Raw genomic sequence first — 20495 nt, 5'->3', positions numbered from 1 at the left:
TAAGTGAAAAAAAAAAAAAAGCATTATTCACTTGCGAGCGGCAACTCTTCCACACCCAGCTGGTGGCCTTGACACATTGTGGTGGCGACGTGACTGACCTCATGCTACTCACTTATATATATATATATATATATATATATATATATATATATATATATATATATATATATATATATATATATATATATGACAATTATAAATGACTTACTAAAGAATCAAAGGTAAGCAGAGAGAGAGAGAGAGAGAGAGAGAGAGAGAGAGAGAGAGAGAGAGAGAGAGAGAGAGAGAGAGAGAGAGAGAGAGAGAGAGAGAGAACAACAGTAGTGAAAACGTGGCAACACTGCACAGAGACGCTCGCCCCCACAGCCGTAAATTAAGGCTGGTCAGACTATAGATGTTCATTATTGGTTGAAATATCGAGTTTATGAAAATTGTACAACTCAAGAGTATTTCTTCTGATGTTGGCTTGTTCTTCTGTAAAAGGCCTCATATAGCATCAGTACATTATAAGGAATGACTTTAGAATATCACAAAAAGAAAAAGGAAAGGTTGAAGCATAGACTACTATATATATAATAGTCTATGGTTGAAGATTTGCAACAATAATACTACACAGTTACATGAATGTTTGCAAACTCTTCTAAGCTGATAAAGTGAACTATAAATATTAACTCCTTTGAAGCATTACAAGAAGATTTGGATTGGCAATACACATAGAAAATTGTTTCAATGGATTTGGGCAAAATATATTCACATAAATCTCAAATAGGGGATAAGCAAAATACTTAAGGACAACATGGAATTGGGTGTCATAATTGTTAACTAAGCATTGGATTGGAAATAATATATTTCTTGATTCTTATAGCTAATGACATGACTAGGTTTAAGTCAAGGTTGGTCTTCTGTGATGCATGTCATCATTAAGCACTTGCTCCTGTAATGAAAATTAAGAAATGTTAGAATGATGTGGATAACTGTTTTCTCAATTCTGCATTTTTGTGAAGGTATCTCCATACTCATCAGATCTCTGGCCTAAGCAGCTTGTACAGTATATACAGTAAACCCCCGATTATCTGAAAGCGAATTATCCAAAATGGGATTATCCAAAATCTATTTGGATAATGCAATTAAAATTTGTATTTTTTCTATACTAAAATATTCTAAAACATTAAAAACGTGAAAATAAATAACTACATATGTACTATTAACACATTATTAAAACTATCCCATGAACTTTGTTTTGTTTCTCCATATTTAGCGTTTATAATTTGGCGAATATGCATTATGACTGATTGGCATCCCTAGTTAACTTTTTTTTGGGCTACACATGGTGAGAGGATTCATTCGGTTCGTGTAATTCTGTCGCTTCGGTTTGGCTTCTGTAATTCAGTTTTGCATATTCAGGTGTGGTCAGAAATTTGTCTTCGGTTCTTCATTTGATTTAAGGTGTATCAGTACTTAGCACCCTTTTTTGTTTTCCTTCTGTCCTTTCATCTGTTAGCCTAATTTGTTTCATTATAGCTTGCCAAGGGGAATACTTTTAAAATAAAGACTGTTTTCATTACTGAGAAAAATCTTTTTGGAAGGTGAGCTATATTCTGATCCGATTTAATTGTTTTTTCTTTTGCTTTTCAACTTACTCTTCAACTACTTTAGCTAATTCTAATAACATTAAAGTAAAGTAAGTCAAACTTTTGCGTTCGAGTATTGAAAAGTTAGAATATTTAGACATTCGAGTATTGAGTCTCTACTGTATTTTCAAATGTAGAGAGTCTTTCATTGCTTCTCAGGCCATTCATGTGCTTATGTCACCTGTAGCACATGATAGCAGCCTGAAAAGGAAAGGAGAGTGAAATATGTAGGCTAATTGTAAGTAACATTATCATATGACAGTAGTCTGAGGAGGGAAGGAGATTGAGATACAGGTACTAGGACAGTGAATCTAGAAAGATACTCAATGATACAGCGTGTAACTGCAACTTACATCACATGATGTAAAGGCTCTTTTTAAACTTGGCGGCCAATATTTCACCCCATATGTTTTGAAATGATATTCAGCAACTCATGGCAAGTCCACGCTCTCTATCTTCTTACAAATAAGTACTTCTGTGTTGATGATAACATAGAAGGAACTTTTACTCTGTGTCAGGCTACATGGAAACAATGTAGCCTACTGTACAGACTAAAATACAGTAAATCCTCATTATACAGTACTTCTTTATCCAGTAAATTCAGTCATGATATTTGGAAATTTCTACCCTTGATTCGATATACGGTAAGAAAAATTCACAGATACGGTATTCACTCATGTCATGCATAAACCTGCTGTTTTTCTTTTTGTGTTATTGCATCAAACACTGAGCAATTGTTCAGCATGTTTAGTTATTTACAGCACTGTGGAGAGTTTGATGAACACTCCAGTTAGCCCAGTGTCCACAAGCTATATGTAAACAACAGGAAACCTCAGGCGTCAGGCCAAAGTGCCTGAACGTCCCGCCAAAAGTCAGCTGTCAGTGAGCACTGAGCTGGGGTGGCGCGGGAAGTGTGACATGGAAGACATCACAACAACAATCAGTCTCTTCCTGCATTTCCAATTGAACACAAGTAAAATCCTTACATGTGTTTTTTTGTAGATATTATCACGACGCACAGTGACACCCATAATGGCCCCAAAACATTCTGCAGACACTTCTGGAGTTGACAAGGCAAAGCGAAAGAGAAGTAGTCTGCCCACTCAGCGGAAGATGAGTAAGGGCTGAAATCCCTACTGTCCCTTAGCCTCGGGAGGGACATCATCTGATAGAATACATGGCAAGTGAGAGGTAAATAAAAAAAATTTCTGTTTATTTCTTTTGTGCAGTACTTCACATTTTTTTTAAATGACTATTTTCATGTATTTTAATTTCTGTAGGGGTGACTTTTGATGTGCTGGAATACATTGCCTATTATTACATGTTATAATGGATTCGGTATACAGCAACTTTGATTTGCGGTAAGGTTTTCAGGAACGCATATGTACCGTATAATGAGGATTTACTGTTTGTGATTCTGGATTTCCCTACTACTGTTTATATTATATAGCATATTACTTTTAGCATTTTATCTAAGCATCCCCCAACACCACAACAAGTATCAGTCAATCAGCTCACTCACTACAAAAATTACCTTCCAGCAAGCTGAAACACTGCAGCTTTACTACATCACTATGCTTGAAGTACTGTTTGGTTTTCCTAACTTTTCCAAGCAATCTTTCATCCTGAAACAGTAGAAAAAAATTTTGAGAATTTTGTTTATGCCAATAATTGCACACCATGGACATGACCACTGGAATCTTACTGAGCACTTCACTGGTTAAGAATTACACACTGAATGGCTTTGAGGTATCTTTGCATCATTTGCTTTTTATCAGTGTAACAGTACTGGGTGTGGACTATTGCCTCAGTTAAGATAACATAATTGATCCCAAATGGTTAACCTTAAAAGCCAAATATATAACATCCATTATGCATATCACCTGTATATGACACAACTGGTAAACATCAATTTCCTTTGTTATTATACATCTGACATGACATTCATACATTTTCTTTCCATATAATACAGTTTTGTCCTCTCTCTCTCTCTCTCTCTCTCTCTCTCTCTCTCTCTCTCTCTCTCTCTCTCTCTCTCTCTCTTTTGCAATGCTTCAGCACTATATGAAGGGAACAAAAGATATAATTTAAGAGGTATGGACCCATGAAGTTACCAAAAATTTAATGGATATCATGCAATCTTGTACTTCATATGTCTTTCTCTTAATCTAAATTATTATACTCATACTTTTCTGGTTTTCGGGTAAAAAGGATTAATAATTGTACTCTTGTTACCCAAGGTGATAATGCATACATATCATTTACTGCCATAAAGGAAATCAGTGCTATCAAATACCTTAAATAAGTCAGTTTGTGGCATTAGTTGCTTCACCAGCCTTCCTGTCCTTATAAAATCTTGTTTCCTTGTACAAAAACCATAAGTTGCTTGCCCAGATAAAGACATTCAGGAAGCCAAAAATCTGTCAAGAGGCATCAACTATTAGTGATCTGAACAGCTATTTTGGAGAAAGGAAATAAAAAACAATCACTACAAAGAAAAGTTCAAATTGAATATTCATATTCTTAAATTGTGCCTTTTATTGAGTCAGTCACAAGAAAACCCTTTTCAGTCCAAATGCTATTGGAGTTTGCCGAGGAAATCTCACCGTCTCTTATCCATAACTGTTTTTATCTGACTGCTTAAAATCAGCTCTCGTGTGTGTGTGTGTGTGTGTGTGTGTGTGTGTGTGTGTGTGTGTGTGTGTGTGTGTGTGTGTGTGTGTGTGTGTATTTTACCTAATTGTATTTCTACCTAATTGTAGTTTTACAAGGCCTGGGCTTTATGCTCGTGTGGCCCCGCCTCCATATCTACATTTATCCAATCTTACTTTAAAAGTATGCACACTCGTTGCAGACACTACTTCTTCATTTAAACTGTTGCACATCTCAATACATCTTTGCGGGAAACTATATTTTTTAACATCTCTCAGATATCTTCCTTTTCTCAGCTTTTTACTATGCGATCTTGTGCTTCGAATGTCATATTCTTCTCTCAAGATCAGTTTCTCATTATCCACTTGGTCCATTCCGTTGATTAATTTATAAACTTGTATCAGATCTCCTCTCTCCTTTCTTTGTTCCAGGGTTGGTAGATCCATAGCCTTTAGTCTCTCCTCATGTCATCCCTTCAAATTCTGGAACCATTCTTGTAGCCATTTTTTGTAGTCTCTCCAACTTCCTTATGTGTTTCTTTTTATGGGGGGGTCCACACTACTCCTGCATATTCCAATCTGGTTCTTATTATAGTACTTATCAATTTCTTCATCATTTCTTTGTCCATGTAGTGAAATGCTATTCCAATATTCCTTAGCAAATTATATGTTTCTCTAAAAATTCTATCAATATGGCTTACCGGTTGATTGTTTTCTTCCATCGTCACTCCTAAGTCCTTTTCCTTTTTTACTTTCTCCAGTTCTACTCCATCTCCCATCTTATAGATTCCCACGGGTCGTCTTTCACTCTTTCCCATTTCCATGACATGGCTTTTGTTCACATTGAATTCCATTTCCCACTTTTACTCCATTCCCAGATCTTATTTAGGTCTTCTTGCAGTATTTCACAATCCTCTTTTGCTTTATAACTCTGCACAGTTTTGTATCATCTGCAAACAGATTTATGTAGCTGTTCACTCCTTCTGGCATGTCGTTAATATAAATGAGGAAAAGTATTGGTGCCAATACTGACCCCTGTGGCACTCCACTTTCTACTGCTCTCCACTTGGACTTCATATCTTTAACTACCGTCCTTATTTTTCTCCCCCTCAAATAATTTTCTATCCATCTCAATGTGCTTCCTTTTAAGCCACCCTTCTCCTCTAACTTCCATAGTAATCTTGCATGTGGCACTTTGTCAAATGCCTTTATTAAATCCAAATAAATACAGTCAACCCATCCCTCTCTCTCTTGTACTCTATCAACTATTCTAGAATAGAAACTCAATAAATTAGTTACACACAACCATCTTTTTCTAAAACCAAATTGGCTATTTGATATTAATTTGTTGTCTTCAAGGAACTTGATCCATTGTTTCTTTATTATTCTTTCACACATCTTGCATAATACACTAGTTAGTGATACCGGTCTGTAATTTAAAGGTTCTTCCTTCCTTCCGCACTTATATATGGAGACCATCTCAGCTCTTTTCCATTCTACTGGTACTGTTCCATTTTCTATTGAGCATTTTATGATGTATATAGGACTTGCTAGTTCTTCCCTACATTCTTTCAGTATTCTGCCTGAGATTTCATCCGGTCCCATTGCCTTCTCTTCATCCAGTTCCTTCATTAACTCTTTTATTTCAAGCTTTGTTATTTTAATCTCTTTCACATAGAATGTCTCTCTATTACCCTGTGGCCTTTCAAATTTGGATCCCTTAGTAAAGACCTCCTGAAATTTACTATTTAATAGTTCTGCCATACTTTTTGGGTCTTCCACCATACCGTTCTCTCCTTTTAACCTTTCAACTGTTTCTTTTTGCCTAATTTTTCCATTTATGAATCTGTAGAACAATTTTGGTTGCTCCTTACATTTTTCAACTATGTCCTTTCCAAAGTTCTTTTCCTCTTCCTTCATCACCTTAATATATTCATTTCTCGCTGCCTTGAAGTATTCCTTATTTATTGGATTTCTATTTCACCTCCACCTTTTCCATGCCCCATCTCTTTTCTCCTTTGCCCTAGCACACCTTGCATTAAACCAATCTTTCTTTCCTTCTTCCATAGGTCTATATTTCGGGACAGTATTCCCTGACTCCTGTTTTGTATATTTCCAAAAATATGTTATACTTCTCTTGCATCGTCTCTGAGTTTTCAATCTCCTCCCAGTTTATGTTTTTAAAATTTCTTTTCAATATCAGCCTTTCTGTAATTTAATCGGTCTCCTTTGTATGAATCATCTCTATCTTCCTTTCTCTCTTCTATATCCATTTCTAATATTACATGGTCACTCTTTCCCAATGGGCACTTATATCTTATATCATCATTCATTTGCATACCCCTTGTAAAAACTAGGTCCAATCTCGCCAGCTCATCGTTTCCTCTGAATCTTGTGCATTCCTTTACTCTCTGGTCCATTATACTGTCTATCATTAGGTTCAGGAATCTTTCTCCCCAGGCTTCTTCTCCTATACCACTTTCATAATTTTCCCAGTCCACTTCTTTACAGTTGAAATCTCCTACTAATATCACTTTTCTCCTTTCTTTAATGACTCTTGTTAGACTCCTTATTGTGTCATCTATCATGTCTTTATATTCTTGATTGGTCCATGAATTTGTTTTTGGTGGCTGTTTTTGGTGGCACATATGTTACAATGATTGTTAACTCTTTTTTACTAATATGCATCTTAACATACAGTACTTCTGCTTTTCCTTCCCCACATTCCACTTGGTTTATCACTATCTCTTTCCTTAACATTATCATGACTCCTCCTCCTCCTTTACCCCCTCAGTCTCTTCTCCATACATTATACCTATCACCCAAGTCTATTTTGTGTGTGTGTGTGTGTATTTACCTAGTTGTAGTTTTACAGGGCCTGGGTGTCATATGTCCTCATATGTCATCCCTTCAAATTCTGGAACCATTCTTGTATCTATTTTTTGTAGCCTCTCCAATTTCCTTATGCTTCTTTTTATGAGGGGTCCACACTACTCCTGCATATTCCAATCTGGGTCTTATTATAGTACTTATCAATTTCTTCATCATTTCTTTGTCCATGTAGTGAAATGCTACTCCAATATTCCTTAGCAAATTATATGTTTCTCTAAAAATTCTATCAATATGGCTTACTGGTTGATTGTTTTCTTCCATCATCACTCCTAAGTCCTTTTCCTTTTTGACTTTCTCCAGTTCTACTCCATCTCCCATCTTATAGATTCCCACAGGTCGTCTTTCACTCTTTCCCATTTCCATGACATGGCTTTTGTTCACATTGAATTCCATTTCCCACTTCTTACTCCATTCCCAGATCTTATTTAGGTCTTCTTGCAGTATTTCACAATCCTCCTTTTGCTTTATAACTCTGCACAGTTTCGTATCGTCCGCAAACAAATTTATGTAGCCGTTCACTCCTTCTGGCATGTCGTTAATATAAATGAGGAAAAGGATTGGTGCCAACACTGACCCCTGTGGCACTCCGCTTTCTACTGCTCTCCACTTTGACTTCATATCTTTAACTACCGTCCTTATTTCTCTCCCCCTCAAATAATTTTCTATCCATCTCAATGTGCTTCCTTTTAAGCCACCCTTCTCCTCTAACTTCCACAGTAATCTTGCATGTGGCACTTTGTCAAACGTCTTTTTTAAATACAAATAAATGCAGTCAACCCATCCCTCTCTCTCTTGTACTCTATCAACTATTCTAGCATAGAAACTCAATAAACTAATTACACAAGACCGTCCTTTTCTAAAACCAAATTGGCTATTTGATATTAATTTGTTGCCTTCAAGGAACTCGATCCATTGTTTCTTTATTATTCTTTCACACATCTTGCATATTACACTAGTTAGTGATACCCGTCTGTAATTTAAAGGTTCTTCCTTCCTTCCGCTCTTATATATGGGAACCACCTCAGCTCTTTTCCATTCTATTGGCACTGTTCCATTTTCTATTGAGCATTTTATGATGTTGTATATAGGACTTGCTAGTTCTTTCCTACATTCTTTCAGTATTCTGCCTGAGACTTCATCCAGTCCCATTGCCTTCTCTTCATCCAGTTCTTTCATTAAGTCTTTTATTTCAAGCTTGGTTACTTTAATCTCTTTCATATAGATGGTCTCTCTATTACTCTGTGGCCTCTCAAATTTGGATTCCTTAGTAAAGACCTCCTGGAATTTTTTATTTAATAGTTCTGCCATACTTTTTGGGTCTTCCACCATCCCGTTCTCTCCTTTTAACCTTTCTATTGTTTCTTTTTGCCTAATTTTTCCATTTATGAATCTATAGAACAATTTTGGTTGCTCCTTACATTTTTCGACAATGTCTTTTTCGAAGTTCTTTTCCTCTTCCTTCCTCACCTTAACATATTCATTTCTTGCTGCTTTGAAGTTTTCCTTATTTGCTGGATTCCTATTTCTCCTCTACTTTTTCCATGCTCCATCTCTTTTCTCTTTGGCCTTGGCCCACCTTGCATTAAACCAATCTTTCTTTCCTTTTTCTTTAGGTCTATATTTTGGGACATATTCCCTGACTCCTGTTTTGTATATTTCCAAAAATAAGTTATATTTGTCTTGCATTGTCTCTGAGTTTTCCATCTCCTCCCAGTCTACATTTTTAAAATAGTTCTTGAGATTCTCAATATCAGCCTTTCTGTAATTTAATCGGTCTCCTTTGTATGAATCGTCTCTATCTTCCTTTCCTCTTCTATATCTATTTTAATATTGCATGGTCACTCTTTCCCAATGGGCACTTATATCTTATATCATCATTTATTTGTATACCCCTTGTAAAACTAGGTCCAATCTCGCCGCTCGTCGTTTCCTCTGAATCTTGTGCATTCCTTTACTCTCTGGTCCATCATATTGTCTATCATTAGGTTCAAGAATCTTTCTCCCCAGGCTTCTTCCCCCATACCACTTTCATAATTTTCCCAGTCCACTTCTTTACAGTTGAAATCTCCTACTAATATCACTTTTCTCCTTTCTCTAACGATTCTCATTAGACTCCTTATTGTGTCATCTATCATGTCTTTATATTCTTGATTAGTCCATGAATTTGTTTTTTGTGGCACATATGTTACAATGATTGTTAACTCTTTTTTATTAATATGCATCTTAATATACAGTACTTCTGCTTTTCCTTCCCCACATTTCATTTCATTTATCACTAACTCTTTCCTTAACATAATCATGACTCCTCCTCCTTTACCCACTCTGTCTCTTCTCCATACATTATACCTATTGTCCAAGTCTATTTTGATTGCCTTATTTAGTTTTGTTTCAGCCAGGCATACAATATCTGGATTTTCTTTCCTTATGTAATCTCTTAATTCTAATTTACTTGATAAAACCCCGTCTATGTTCGTATACATCATTTTTAGTCTTTTGCCTTTATCATTTTTAGTTAAACTTGTTCCACTTTTTTCTCTTCCTTCTCGTTCATATACCATTTCCTTATCCTGTCTCCTAGAATTCTCCAAAAAAATGCCTTCTTCTCTTCTGACCTTTCATTATTCTTTTCCCTTACTGCTGCTGCCAGTTCATTGTATCTCTTCCTTTCTTCCTCATTTCTATTTTTCTTTATATAGATATCCTTGCAGCCTTCTGTTTCTCTAAGTTTTGTTGTTCTATATAATATTTCTTCTGTTGCTGCTTGTGATTTTAGTAGTATTTTAATTGGTCTCGTTTTTCCTTCTTGATATGGTCCCATTGTTTATTTCTTCTACTTTCTATTCCAAGTTCTGCCTATCTTCGTCGTTTAGATTCTTCAGTAGGTCTTTGACTGATTTCATTTCTTCTTTTTCTCTTTTTGGTCTATATTTTATATTTTTTTCTTTTATTCCATCCATTTTTTCTTTTGTTCCATCCATTTTTCTAGTTTATCATTTACTCCTCCAATCTTCTTTAGGTTCCACATCAGTCTATTGTGTGGTACTTTATCAAAGGTCTTTCTCAAGTCCAGGTAGATAGCATCCACCCATCCCTCTCTATGTTGTAGTATGTCAGTCACTCTTGAATAAAAACATAATAAATTGGATACGCACGATCTTCCTTTTCTGAAACCAAACTATCTTTCACTCAGAATGTTTTCACTTTCTAGATACTCACTCCACTTAGCTTTAATTACTTCTTCACATACCTTGCACAATATACTAGTTAACGATACTAGTCTATAATTTAGTGGTTCCATCCTACTACCATTCTTATATATAGGCACAATGTCAGCTCTTTTCCACTCTTTCGGGACTAATCCTGTTCGTATGGAGGTTTCCACAATATCAAATACGGGGTTCAACAATTGATCCTTACATTCATTTAGCAACCTCCCAGATATGCCATCAGGCCCCATTGATTTATTAATATCCAGATTGCTTATAATTTTCATTACGTCTTCCTTTGTAACCATGATGTCCTGCATTTGCCTTATTTCCGTAGGCCTTCCTCCCATAAAATGCTCCTCCTTTGTAAACACTTTGGAAAAGTTGTCGTTCAAAATTTCAGCTATATCTCCAGCATCCTCATATACAGTAAAGTCCCGGGTTACATCGGTCTCGAGTTACATCAAACTCGTAGTTACGTCAGTCCACTATAAGGCAATTTAAGATTTAAAAAATTGAAAATTTATAAATCGTAAAGTGCGGGAATTATTGTTATTGTTGGTGGTTGCCCACCACACCGCCCGCCTCACGCTTGAATACAATAACACCTTGCCTCAGTTCCACCTGACTCCTGTTTTGTATATTTCCAAAAATAAGTTATATTTGTCTTGCATTGTCTCTGAGTTTTCCATCTCCTCCCAGTCTACATTTTTAAAATAGTTCTTGAGATTCTCAATATCAGCCTTTCTGTAATTTAATCGGTCTCCTTTGTATGAATCGTCTCTATCTTCCTTTCCCTCTTCTATATCTATTTCTAATATTGCATGGTCACTCTTTCCCAATGGGCACTTATATCTTATATCATCATTCATTTGTATACCCCTTGTAAAAACTAGGTCCAATCTCGCCGGCTCGTCGGCAAGAGTGTTATCCTACTTCTGTGTTTACTGACTTAAGTTCTTAGCATCTTGCTCAATGGCAGCAAAGAGAAAACTCCTTAGTGACAGAGTGATGCTAAGAAAAAGAAACCCATTATGCTGCAAGAAAAAGAGAACATAATTAAAAGACATGAGAAGGGAGGCAGCAGCTGTGTGTGAGGGAGGGAAGAAGAAAATGGGAAGCCCGTTACCATGACAACGGGGGGAGGTTGACGACCTTGAGGGCTCGCACACCCATCACAACAATAACAACTCCAGAGCCTTCGCCTGGGCCACACAACACTCACAGCTGACTTGCACCGTCTGCGCCTGTCTGCTGATCCCTATTGCCCTTTCCTATTGCATTTCCTGCCCCGCTGCCCACGCTTTTACTCCCACTACACTGCACTACACTCCCAGCTGTCCACCCTGTGGGCGTCACAACATTCGACCTGCCCACCCTCCTGGCGGCTTCAGGCGTCCACCCCTCTCAGCAACCTACAGTCCTTCGCGTTCGTGGCCCTAATCAACAACAAAAACAAGCTTGTTTCATATTCCTACATAGTTGTAAATAATATAACAATATAACCTTTAACTTACCTGAATAACCATAAACAATGATTGGTTGAAAACTCGATAATATGCTTTGAAATATACGGAAACTCGAGTTACGTACAAAATTGACTTAAGTCATGTTTCAGGAACGTAACTCTGACGTAAACCGAGACCTTACTGTACTTCTTTCCCATTTTTTACCTTTGCTATCGCCTCCCTTATATTTGGTTTTCCATTTATGAATTTGTAAAACATTTTTGGGTCACTATCACAGTTTTCCACCACCCTCTGTTCATATTCCTTCTGTGCTGTTCTCCTTACTTCAACATATCTATTCCTTGCTGTTTTGTAAACTTCTCTTGATAATACATCACTGTTTTTCTTAAGTTTCTTCCATGCCTTTTCTTTGTTCTTTTTTGCTTCTTCACAATTTCTATTAAACCCGTTTATTATTTAAAGTCCTCTTTCTGTAATATGGCACAAACTTTTTCACAGCAGAGTTATACAAATCCATAAATTTATCGTATTTCAATTGCATATCCCTTTCCTGGTAAACCACGGACCAGTCAATTTCATTAAAGAACTCCCTTATATGGTTATAATTTGCCCTAATATAATTTAATTTTTCCTCCCTGCTTCCACAATCTTATTCGTGCTTAATTTCGTATCCAGCTCAAAGCTTAGGACATCATGATCGCTTCTCCCCAAGGGACATTTATGTTCAATTTCCTCTTTTAGAGAGATGCCCCTGGTAAATACCAAATCCAACCTTGCTGCAACATCTTGTCCCCTGCACCTTGTTGGTGATCTCACCCACTGTGCCATCAAGTTATTTGTTGCTACCTTTAACAATTCCTCTGCCCACTCACCACCGTTCACCACTTCGTAGTCTTCCCACACTATTTCTTTACAATTAAAGTCTCCGACTATCATCACTCTATCCTTTCTGATGAGTTCTTGCTTCATTCTGTCTAGAGTATTTCTCATCACCATTTGGTACTGTTCATATTCCCAAGCACTGGTTCTGGGTGGTATGTATACTGTTATAATATTAATGTCCCTCTTGCCATCTGTTATAAGCATACTTATCACTTCCTCATTTCTCTTACTATAGTTCACCTCCTTCACTATCAGATCTTCCTTAGTAAGAACCATTATACCACCACCTTTATTTTTTCTATCATTTCTCCATACTTTGTAGTGTTTTACAACAAACCAGTCTAGCTTTATTTCGGGCCTTAGCTTTGTTTCCACTACACACATTATGTCCGATTCGTTATTTCTTAGGTAATCCATACATTCTAGCCTCTTAGACAGAAATCCATCTATATTCATGTAAGTCACTTGTATTCCATTCCTAGTCTCTTTCTTCTATGTAATGTCTATTCCGCTTGTTTTATCCACCACTTCTTTAGCCTCCCATTTCTCATCCTCCAAAAAAACTTGGTCTTTTCCTCCTCTGTTCTTTCGTCATTCCTCTTTTTCACTTCAGTTACAAGCTCTTTCATTTTCATTCGCTCATCCTGTGACATATTTCTTCTTATGTAAATTGTTTTGGTTTCCTCAGAGTCCTTAAGTTTCCAAGCCCTCCACAACAAGGCCTCAGCTGCCACCTGAGACTTTAATTTCAATTTTAATGGTCTATTCTTGCCTTCCTCAAAAGCTCCCAATCTCACACTTTCTTCTACCTCAGCATATAGGTCCTCTTCCTCCACAGAGATCTTATTCAGTAAAGACTTAGTCCTGTCATTTTCCTTGCCCCTCCTATCCTGCCAGTTTCTGTTAGTTTCCTCCCTCAATCCTGTTATGATCACACATTTTTTTTCTTTTCAGCAATATCTCTCACCACATACTCATTTTCCTTTAAGGTGCGTTCACACGATCGAACAATGTTCGACGGACATAATTGTTACCAACTAGCAGTGGAAAGCGAAAAGGCTCGCTGATGACGCCAGAAGCGAGCACCAAGTGGTGTACCGGACACTGTCCGTGTTCGCAGCATCGAAACGTCACACACTGTCTGAATTAAATGCCTGAATTACCAACGGACATCACCTTCGGACATCACCTTCAAACACTGTCCACCGGTCATGCCCTGTGAGCAGATTCAACTTAAACACCCTCATCTGGTACCACTGCTTGTTGCCAGATTCGCTTCCATCGTTTCACCGCTTATGACGTCATCCTGCTTCTCCTGTGATATGGTAACGATTTTGTCCGTCGAACATAGTTAGATCGTGTAAACGCACCTTTAGTGCCTTTACCATTTCACTCTGCATAATCACTTTATTTTCCTCTTCCTGCTTTTTCACTATCTCCCTAAAGGACCTTTGTACCTCCTGATGTTCATAGTTCACTTCTTTCATCCTGGCATCAATTAGATTAAGGCATTCCTCCTTCCTCAAGTCCCCTTCAGATATTTTCATCTCCATTTCTAGGAGTTTAGCCTTCATCTCTTCACATTGTTTCCTTAGTTGTTGGTTTTCTTTCTCCATCTCTACTTTTTCCTTCAATAGCTCTTTATTCGCTATCATTAACAAATAGATCTCTTTTTTTGAACGAATCATTCTCGGCTATAATTCTATCCAGATTTTCTTCTATGGACAAAATGTTTAGGAACTTACTTTCCAGTGCCTGGATTCTTGCATCCATATCTAATTTCTCCAGTCCTCTTGGAGTAGTTACAAAACCTTCAAAATCCTTAGGTTGTCTAGGGGTAGCCGCCATGTTTGTTAACGTCAGCTGATTACGGCCAAAACAATCACCGCCCACACTCTCATCTCAGGGACCACTCTCCATATCCCTCACTTTCAACACTATGCGACAGTAGGCCATCAACAGGACACTAACTTAGAGGTACCCAGGCCCTGTAACACCATAGGTATTTTCACTTCTTCCCGTCCGCAGCCGGAGACGAGCCATCCTCTCAGCGACGTGTGTGTGTGTGTGTGTGTGTGTGTGTGTGTGTGTGTGTGTGTGTGTGTGTGTGTGTGTGTGTGTGTGTGTGTGTGTGTGTGTGTGTGTGTGTGTGTGTGTGTGTGTGTCCTCACACCTCTTGTGATACAGTACTGTTGCCATGCAATGCTATCACAAGTAAAATGGTTAGTATCTACCGAGTTGTGTTTTATAGGAAAAAAGCAATACTCTTGCTCTCCTGTCTCCATCCAAATGTCTTCTGCTTATAACAACCAAATATTAGCATTAAAAATTAATTATATGTATCTGATATCTCTACTATATCAAGATTAGTCACATCAGAGTTTGCTAAAAGAGATGAGATGTATATATGTCATAAAAGTTTTTTTCTTATACTATTCAGCATCTAAGGTTCAAATTGAAAAGGAAGGTATAGATTAAGAGTTTACACTAAAATAACTAAAAAAAACAACCAGTAATGATACTTACAACAGAGCTGATAAGTTTGCCAAAGCGAGCTTCTGCCACTTTAACACATTTGAGTTTCTTACACACATCATTATATTTCAGAATATTATCAAGTTCAGCAGCATTACGCAGACCAGTGAGGCTGTTTGCCCATGCACAACTTGCAGCAAACCACAAGATGGCAAATATCACATGTAGAGCAAAGTCCTGAAAATTTTAATAATTTAGTTATGTATGTATAATATGTAACTATTATGTCTAGTATACATGGTATTCTGTGAGTTAAGTCAATTATTCTTAGAAATGAGAAATAAGGTAATTCAAGGTATAGAATATTTAATTGATCTATGTATTTTATTTCTATTTTTTGTTTTTAAATGTAAGGAGGGCACTGACCTAGAGCAATGAATGGAGAAAAAATAGCCCACTTGAGTGCTAGTCCCTAAAGAAGAGTCGGAATAATAATCCAAAATTGAAGGACAAAGGAAAATACAAAGATAGTCAAAGAATTTCATCATATAAAAGGATGAAAGATAGAGAATATTGTTTACTCCACAGAGTTGGACAGAATAGGGATGAGAGGAGATAAAAAGTCATTAATCCTCTCCTGGATTGAAATTTCAAAGTCCGGTACTTCTTGAACCTAGATGCTAAAAGGATTTATTGATCAAGTAGATGCTAAAAGGATTTATTGATCAAGTATTGGTATTATAAACAATATTGTATCAATATATGTATACAACAAAGTTTAGACCTTACAAGAAAATTATATCTGAAACCATAAAGGAATTTAAAAAAAATGCAATAGAAAGGTGTGAGATGTGATTGAATGAAGGTGATGAAGGCTTTATAATCTGGAGATAAGAGTTCTGTAAACATTGTGAAATTAATTTGGAATCAGGAGAGTTACAAAAGGCAAGTATATTATGGTTCACTTGCCATGATTATAAAATTAAGTAAAAAGAGATTTAAAAAGTATTCTCATCCTAACATATATGTAGAGGTCAGACTTGGGTATGGAATCTAACAAAGCAGTCAAGAATCCATATTGTAGAAATTGGTTATTTGATAGAGGCACATAGTTAGAAGATGGGAGGTAGAAATCTATAAAAATGCAAAATAAAGACGTGGTAAGAGAGGATGATGATTGATTTTGCAAAAAGTTAATGAAATTACAGTTCCGAATAGGACAGGTAGGTCACATAGAAACTAGAAAGATTAGATAAGGAAATGTATGCATGCAACGTAGGAGTGATTGGTCAGAAAAAGGTAGTTTCTTCTGTCATGTGTACACCCTTAGGAACACTCCCACAATAAGCAAAGCATAATAGAGGTAAAGATAACATTCATAAAGATCAATAAGTGAATAAAACATTAGAAGCTTAATACAGCAAAATTAATCAGCTGGACATTATAAGTACCATTAAGACATGAAAAACTAAGAAAATCCATTGACAGAATATTTCTGACTTAGAAAAGAATGGCCTAATTTTTCATTTCTGAGAAAAATGTGATTATTTCCCATAGAACATAGTATTCTTAATCCTAAAATACACTTTTTTCACTTACCTATATCAAAATAATCTAGATGTGCCTTCATTAATCTTTTGAGTAGATGTTGATTTTTTATCCCTAATGATCTTTGGAATATAAAACTGAGTCAACTTCTCCTCACTTGATACTGTAAATTTCAGATGAAGTCCATTGTCAACATTTTCATTAGGGATGTATTTCACTAGAGATTATAGTGTTGTAAAACTAATAAAAAAAATTTTGGTCACATGTGGAGACTTCACTTACCCCTATGGGGACTAAGTCGTTGTTTTCATAAAGAGCATTGAAGAAGCAGTACAGGCCAAGTGCTACAAGAACATAGAGGAATGCCAGGACACCAACAGCAACAAAAAATTTGGCATCAGATGAGAAGTCTCCCTCCACATACAGTTTCCATTCAGAGGCATTACATGCAGGAAATGTGTCCTGAATCCTGTCAATCCTAGGAGGAAAAAATTATACATTACAGAACATTACAAAATAGGTTTTCAGTACTAATGAACACAGACTATCTATCCATAAAATAAGAATTTCTATAACATCTAATGTATTTACAAAGAGAAGTACCTTTAACTAAGAAAAAATTATAACAGAATTTCCTAATTTTATGAAAATAAGTTCATCATTTTAAGTAGTTATTAATCAAATGTACTGATTTTTTTCATCAACAGATTATCCCCTTTTGTTGCTTCAAAAATCAAACATTCAACACAGGATAACAAATGGACAACTGAGCTGCGCATCACTGGAGCTGCCAGATTCCTTGGTTTGACACTGATATCTAATTTCTATTTAGGTGGTTTTGTGTACTTTGTGACAATCATTGACAGTCCCTTTACATGATGCATTAGATTCAATGGTTGGCTACCATGCAGTTAACTCTCCTTTCTGTTCTTGAGTGGGACAAAACCATTTAGTGTTGCCAATAGGTGTTGGAATATGTATGGCTAAACACTCGTCCTATTTTGTGGTGTAACAGTAAGGCAGAGTGGAGGATGCATGATGTTCTTACAAAATAGTTATGAAGACCCAAACAAGTAGTGGTATACTCCTATCACAAGATGAGAGGCAATGTGGGTATGCTGATGAGTTGTGTGAAAAAAATTTATATATATACAGTGGAGAATCAATACTTGAATGTCTTAATAGTCAAACTTTTCAATACTCGAACACAAGAATTTGATTTTATACTAAAAAAATAACTTATAGTCAAACGCTCACACATGTGGTTGTAAACAAAGGCTCCTTAGCCTCTCCCTCCCCACTTCCACCAGATTTGCTGCTGCAGTCTTCAGAATAACATTCTCATGTGTTCTATCTGTAGTTTTTCATTTATAAATTTACAATAACTCCAAAGGCTTATTAGTGGTGAAAATATCTGGTAATTGAACGGCCACACACATGGTTGTAAACAAAGCTCTGGCCTCTCCCTCCGTCATTGTCTCGTTCTGATACTGTATTACCGGTAGAAAAATTGCCGGTATTCTGGTATACTGGATACATCCCTACTCTTGCCACAATCTTGAGAAAAACCACGCTCATCTGCGTTCTGTTGGTAGTTTTTCATTTAAAAACTTACAATGCCACCAAAGAGGCTTATTGGTGGTGAAAATAAGGAATCTAGTGAAAGTGTTAGTGAGCCACATCCCTCTTCTAAAGGGTTCACAGCAATCACACCAGACATTTATATGAATGGTGACTCGTCCTCTGATGACCTCCCTCCTCCCCACTCTTTTCCCCTCCTCTTCTAAGTTATCCATCACCACCCTTCACTTACGGTATATACAAATAAAAAAACACACACACACACACACACACACACACACATATATATATATATATATATATATATATATATATATATATATATATATATATATATATATATATATATATATATATTGATATTTTTATAAATTTGAGGTTTTGCTAAGATTAGAACAAATGACCCAATTTATAGGTATTGGTAGTCAAACTTTTCGATACTCGAATAGCCATTTGGAGCAAATTAAGTTCAAGTATTGAGTCTCCACTATATATATATATATATATATATATATATATATATATATATATATATATATATATATATATATATATATATATATATATATATATATATATATATATATATATATATATATATATATATATATATATTACACCTCCCTCCGTTTTTGCGTGAAATTGGTGCCTAAAAAACCGCGCGATACCGGAAAACGTGATAACGTAAGTGAAGAATAAATAGGAAATAAATAAACTGGTGCTACAACACAAATTTTCCTGAAAAACCAGCTCTGAACAACAGAATACCACATGCAAGACTGAGGGGTGGTGGTGGTGGTGAGCAGAGTGACTGGAACCAATCAGCTCCCTTATTCAAATCATGTGATGTAACGAAGCAGGCCATTTCCCCCGTGGTGATTACCCCCCAGCCTTTACCCGCCCTACGGTGATTTTCCCCCCAGTATTTACCCCGCGGCCTTTACCCCCCACTCAGTACCAACACACCTCTGCTGGTGAACAATTCTTGCAGCACGACAATAGTGCTGATGACGTCAACAGAATAATCATGTTTGCTACTGCACGAACCTTGGACATTCTTTCAAATGCAGAACATATATGCATGGACGGCACATTAAAAATTATCCCAGAATTGTTTTTTCAACTGTACACAATCCATGCCCTAGGTCCAGGTAGTTTTTTTGTGCCCTGTCTCTGTGCCCTGCTGCCAAATAAATCACGAGAAGTGTATAAACATCTCTTTACCCAAGTCAAAACTCTGCGTCCCAACATGAAACCAAGCACAATCATGATTGACTTTGAGCGTGCCACATTGCAAGCGGCTACCGATGCCTTTCCAACAGCTACAGATGTTTTTACCACTTATGGCAGAACATCCTCCGGAAGATCCAGAGCGAAGATCTACAGGTCCAATACCAGACGAACAGACGAACCGTGACGTCGAGCTCAAAGCCCGAATGATAGTTGCCATTGAGTTTGTCCCACTTGCCAATGTGGAAAACAAATTTGAGTCCCTTCAGGACACCACCCTTAACAAGTTGGAGCCAATCTTCAACTACTTCGAGGATACCTACGTCGGTCGTCCCCGACATCGCAATGGTCGCTGTAACCCTATGTTCCCTTATAGTATGTGAAACATGCATGGCCAAGTGGAGGAGAACCTTCTGCAAACAATCAAACACGTCGAGGAATGGCATAAAAAAAATGAACACTGCAATGGAAGTGTGCAACCCCACCATCTGGAAGTTTCTTGACATCATAATAAAGGAACAAGGACTAACAGATATCAAGCTCAACCAGGCCCAAGGTGGTCATGAAGCACCAAAGCAGCACCGCGCCTACCAGGATACATCACGACGTCTCGCCGTGGTTGTTCATGACTTCGTAAACCCTATCATCAACTTCCTCAGAGGAGTTGCTCACAATTTTCATTTGTGATGGACAAGAACTGAAATGTGCAATCTTTTAGTATTTTATATTTTATTACAAAGATCAGTTTTAATAAAATATCATAGCAATCATGTAATAAAGATATAATGCCTTTGTGTAATTAAAATTTAATGATAATCTAAATATAACTTCCCTATGATCCCTATGTTCTTTACTTTTTATTTTTGTGTTAAAAGTAAAGAACATTTTAGCTTTTATTGTGGGTTTCTCTTACACATATTGGATATTCCC

General features: G+C 36.7%; 1 protein-coding gene across 8 annotated transcripts in view; it reads right to left on the bottom strand.

Moving 5' to 3' along the window:
• Nucleotides 1-269: 269 nt before the first annotated feature.
• LOC123516902 (synaptophysin-like) overlaps nt 270-20495 on the bottom strand; it is a 36674-nt gene continuing 16448 nt past the window's right edge. For 3 of the 8 annotated variants that reach the window (XM_045276659.1, XM_045276658.1, XM_045276660.1), the window contains 4 exons: nt 17037-17232; nt 15258-15443; nt 3928-4051; nt 660-934 (listed from right to left, as the gene is read on the bottom strand). In XM_045276659.1, coding sequence (XP_045132594.1) covers nt 3938-4051; nt 15258-15443; nt 17037-17232 — 496 coding nt within the window. In that variant the 3' untranslated portion in view covers nt 660-934; nt 3928-3937. Of the gene's footprint in view, nt 935-1583; nt 1833-3165; nt 3257-3927; nt 4052-15257; nt 15444-17036; nt 17233-20495 lie in introns of those variants that run through there. The other 5 variants (XR_006678334.1, XR_006678336.1, XM_045276657.1 and 2 more) reach the window with 3 other exon arrangements.

The sequence above is a fragment of the Portunus trituberculatus genome, chromosome 41, assembly GCF_017591435.1.
Source record: "Portunus trituberculatus isolate SZX2019 chromosome 41, ASM1759143v1, whole genome shotgun sequence".
Taxonomy (NCBI): Eukaryota; Metazoa; Arthropoda; class Malacostraca; order Decapoda; family Portunidae; genus Portunus; species Portunus trituberculatus.
The sequence above is the reverse complement of the archived record's forward strand: the minus strand, read 5'-3'. Positions and strand labels throughout refer to the sequence as shown.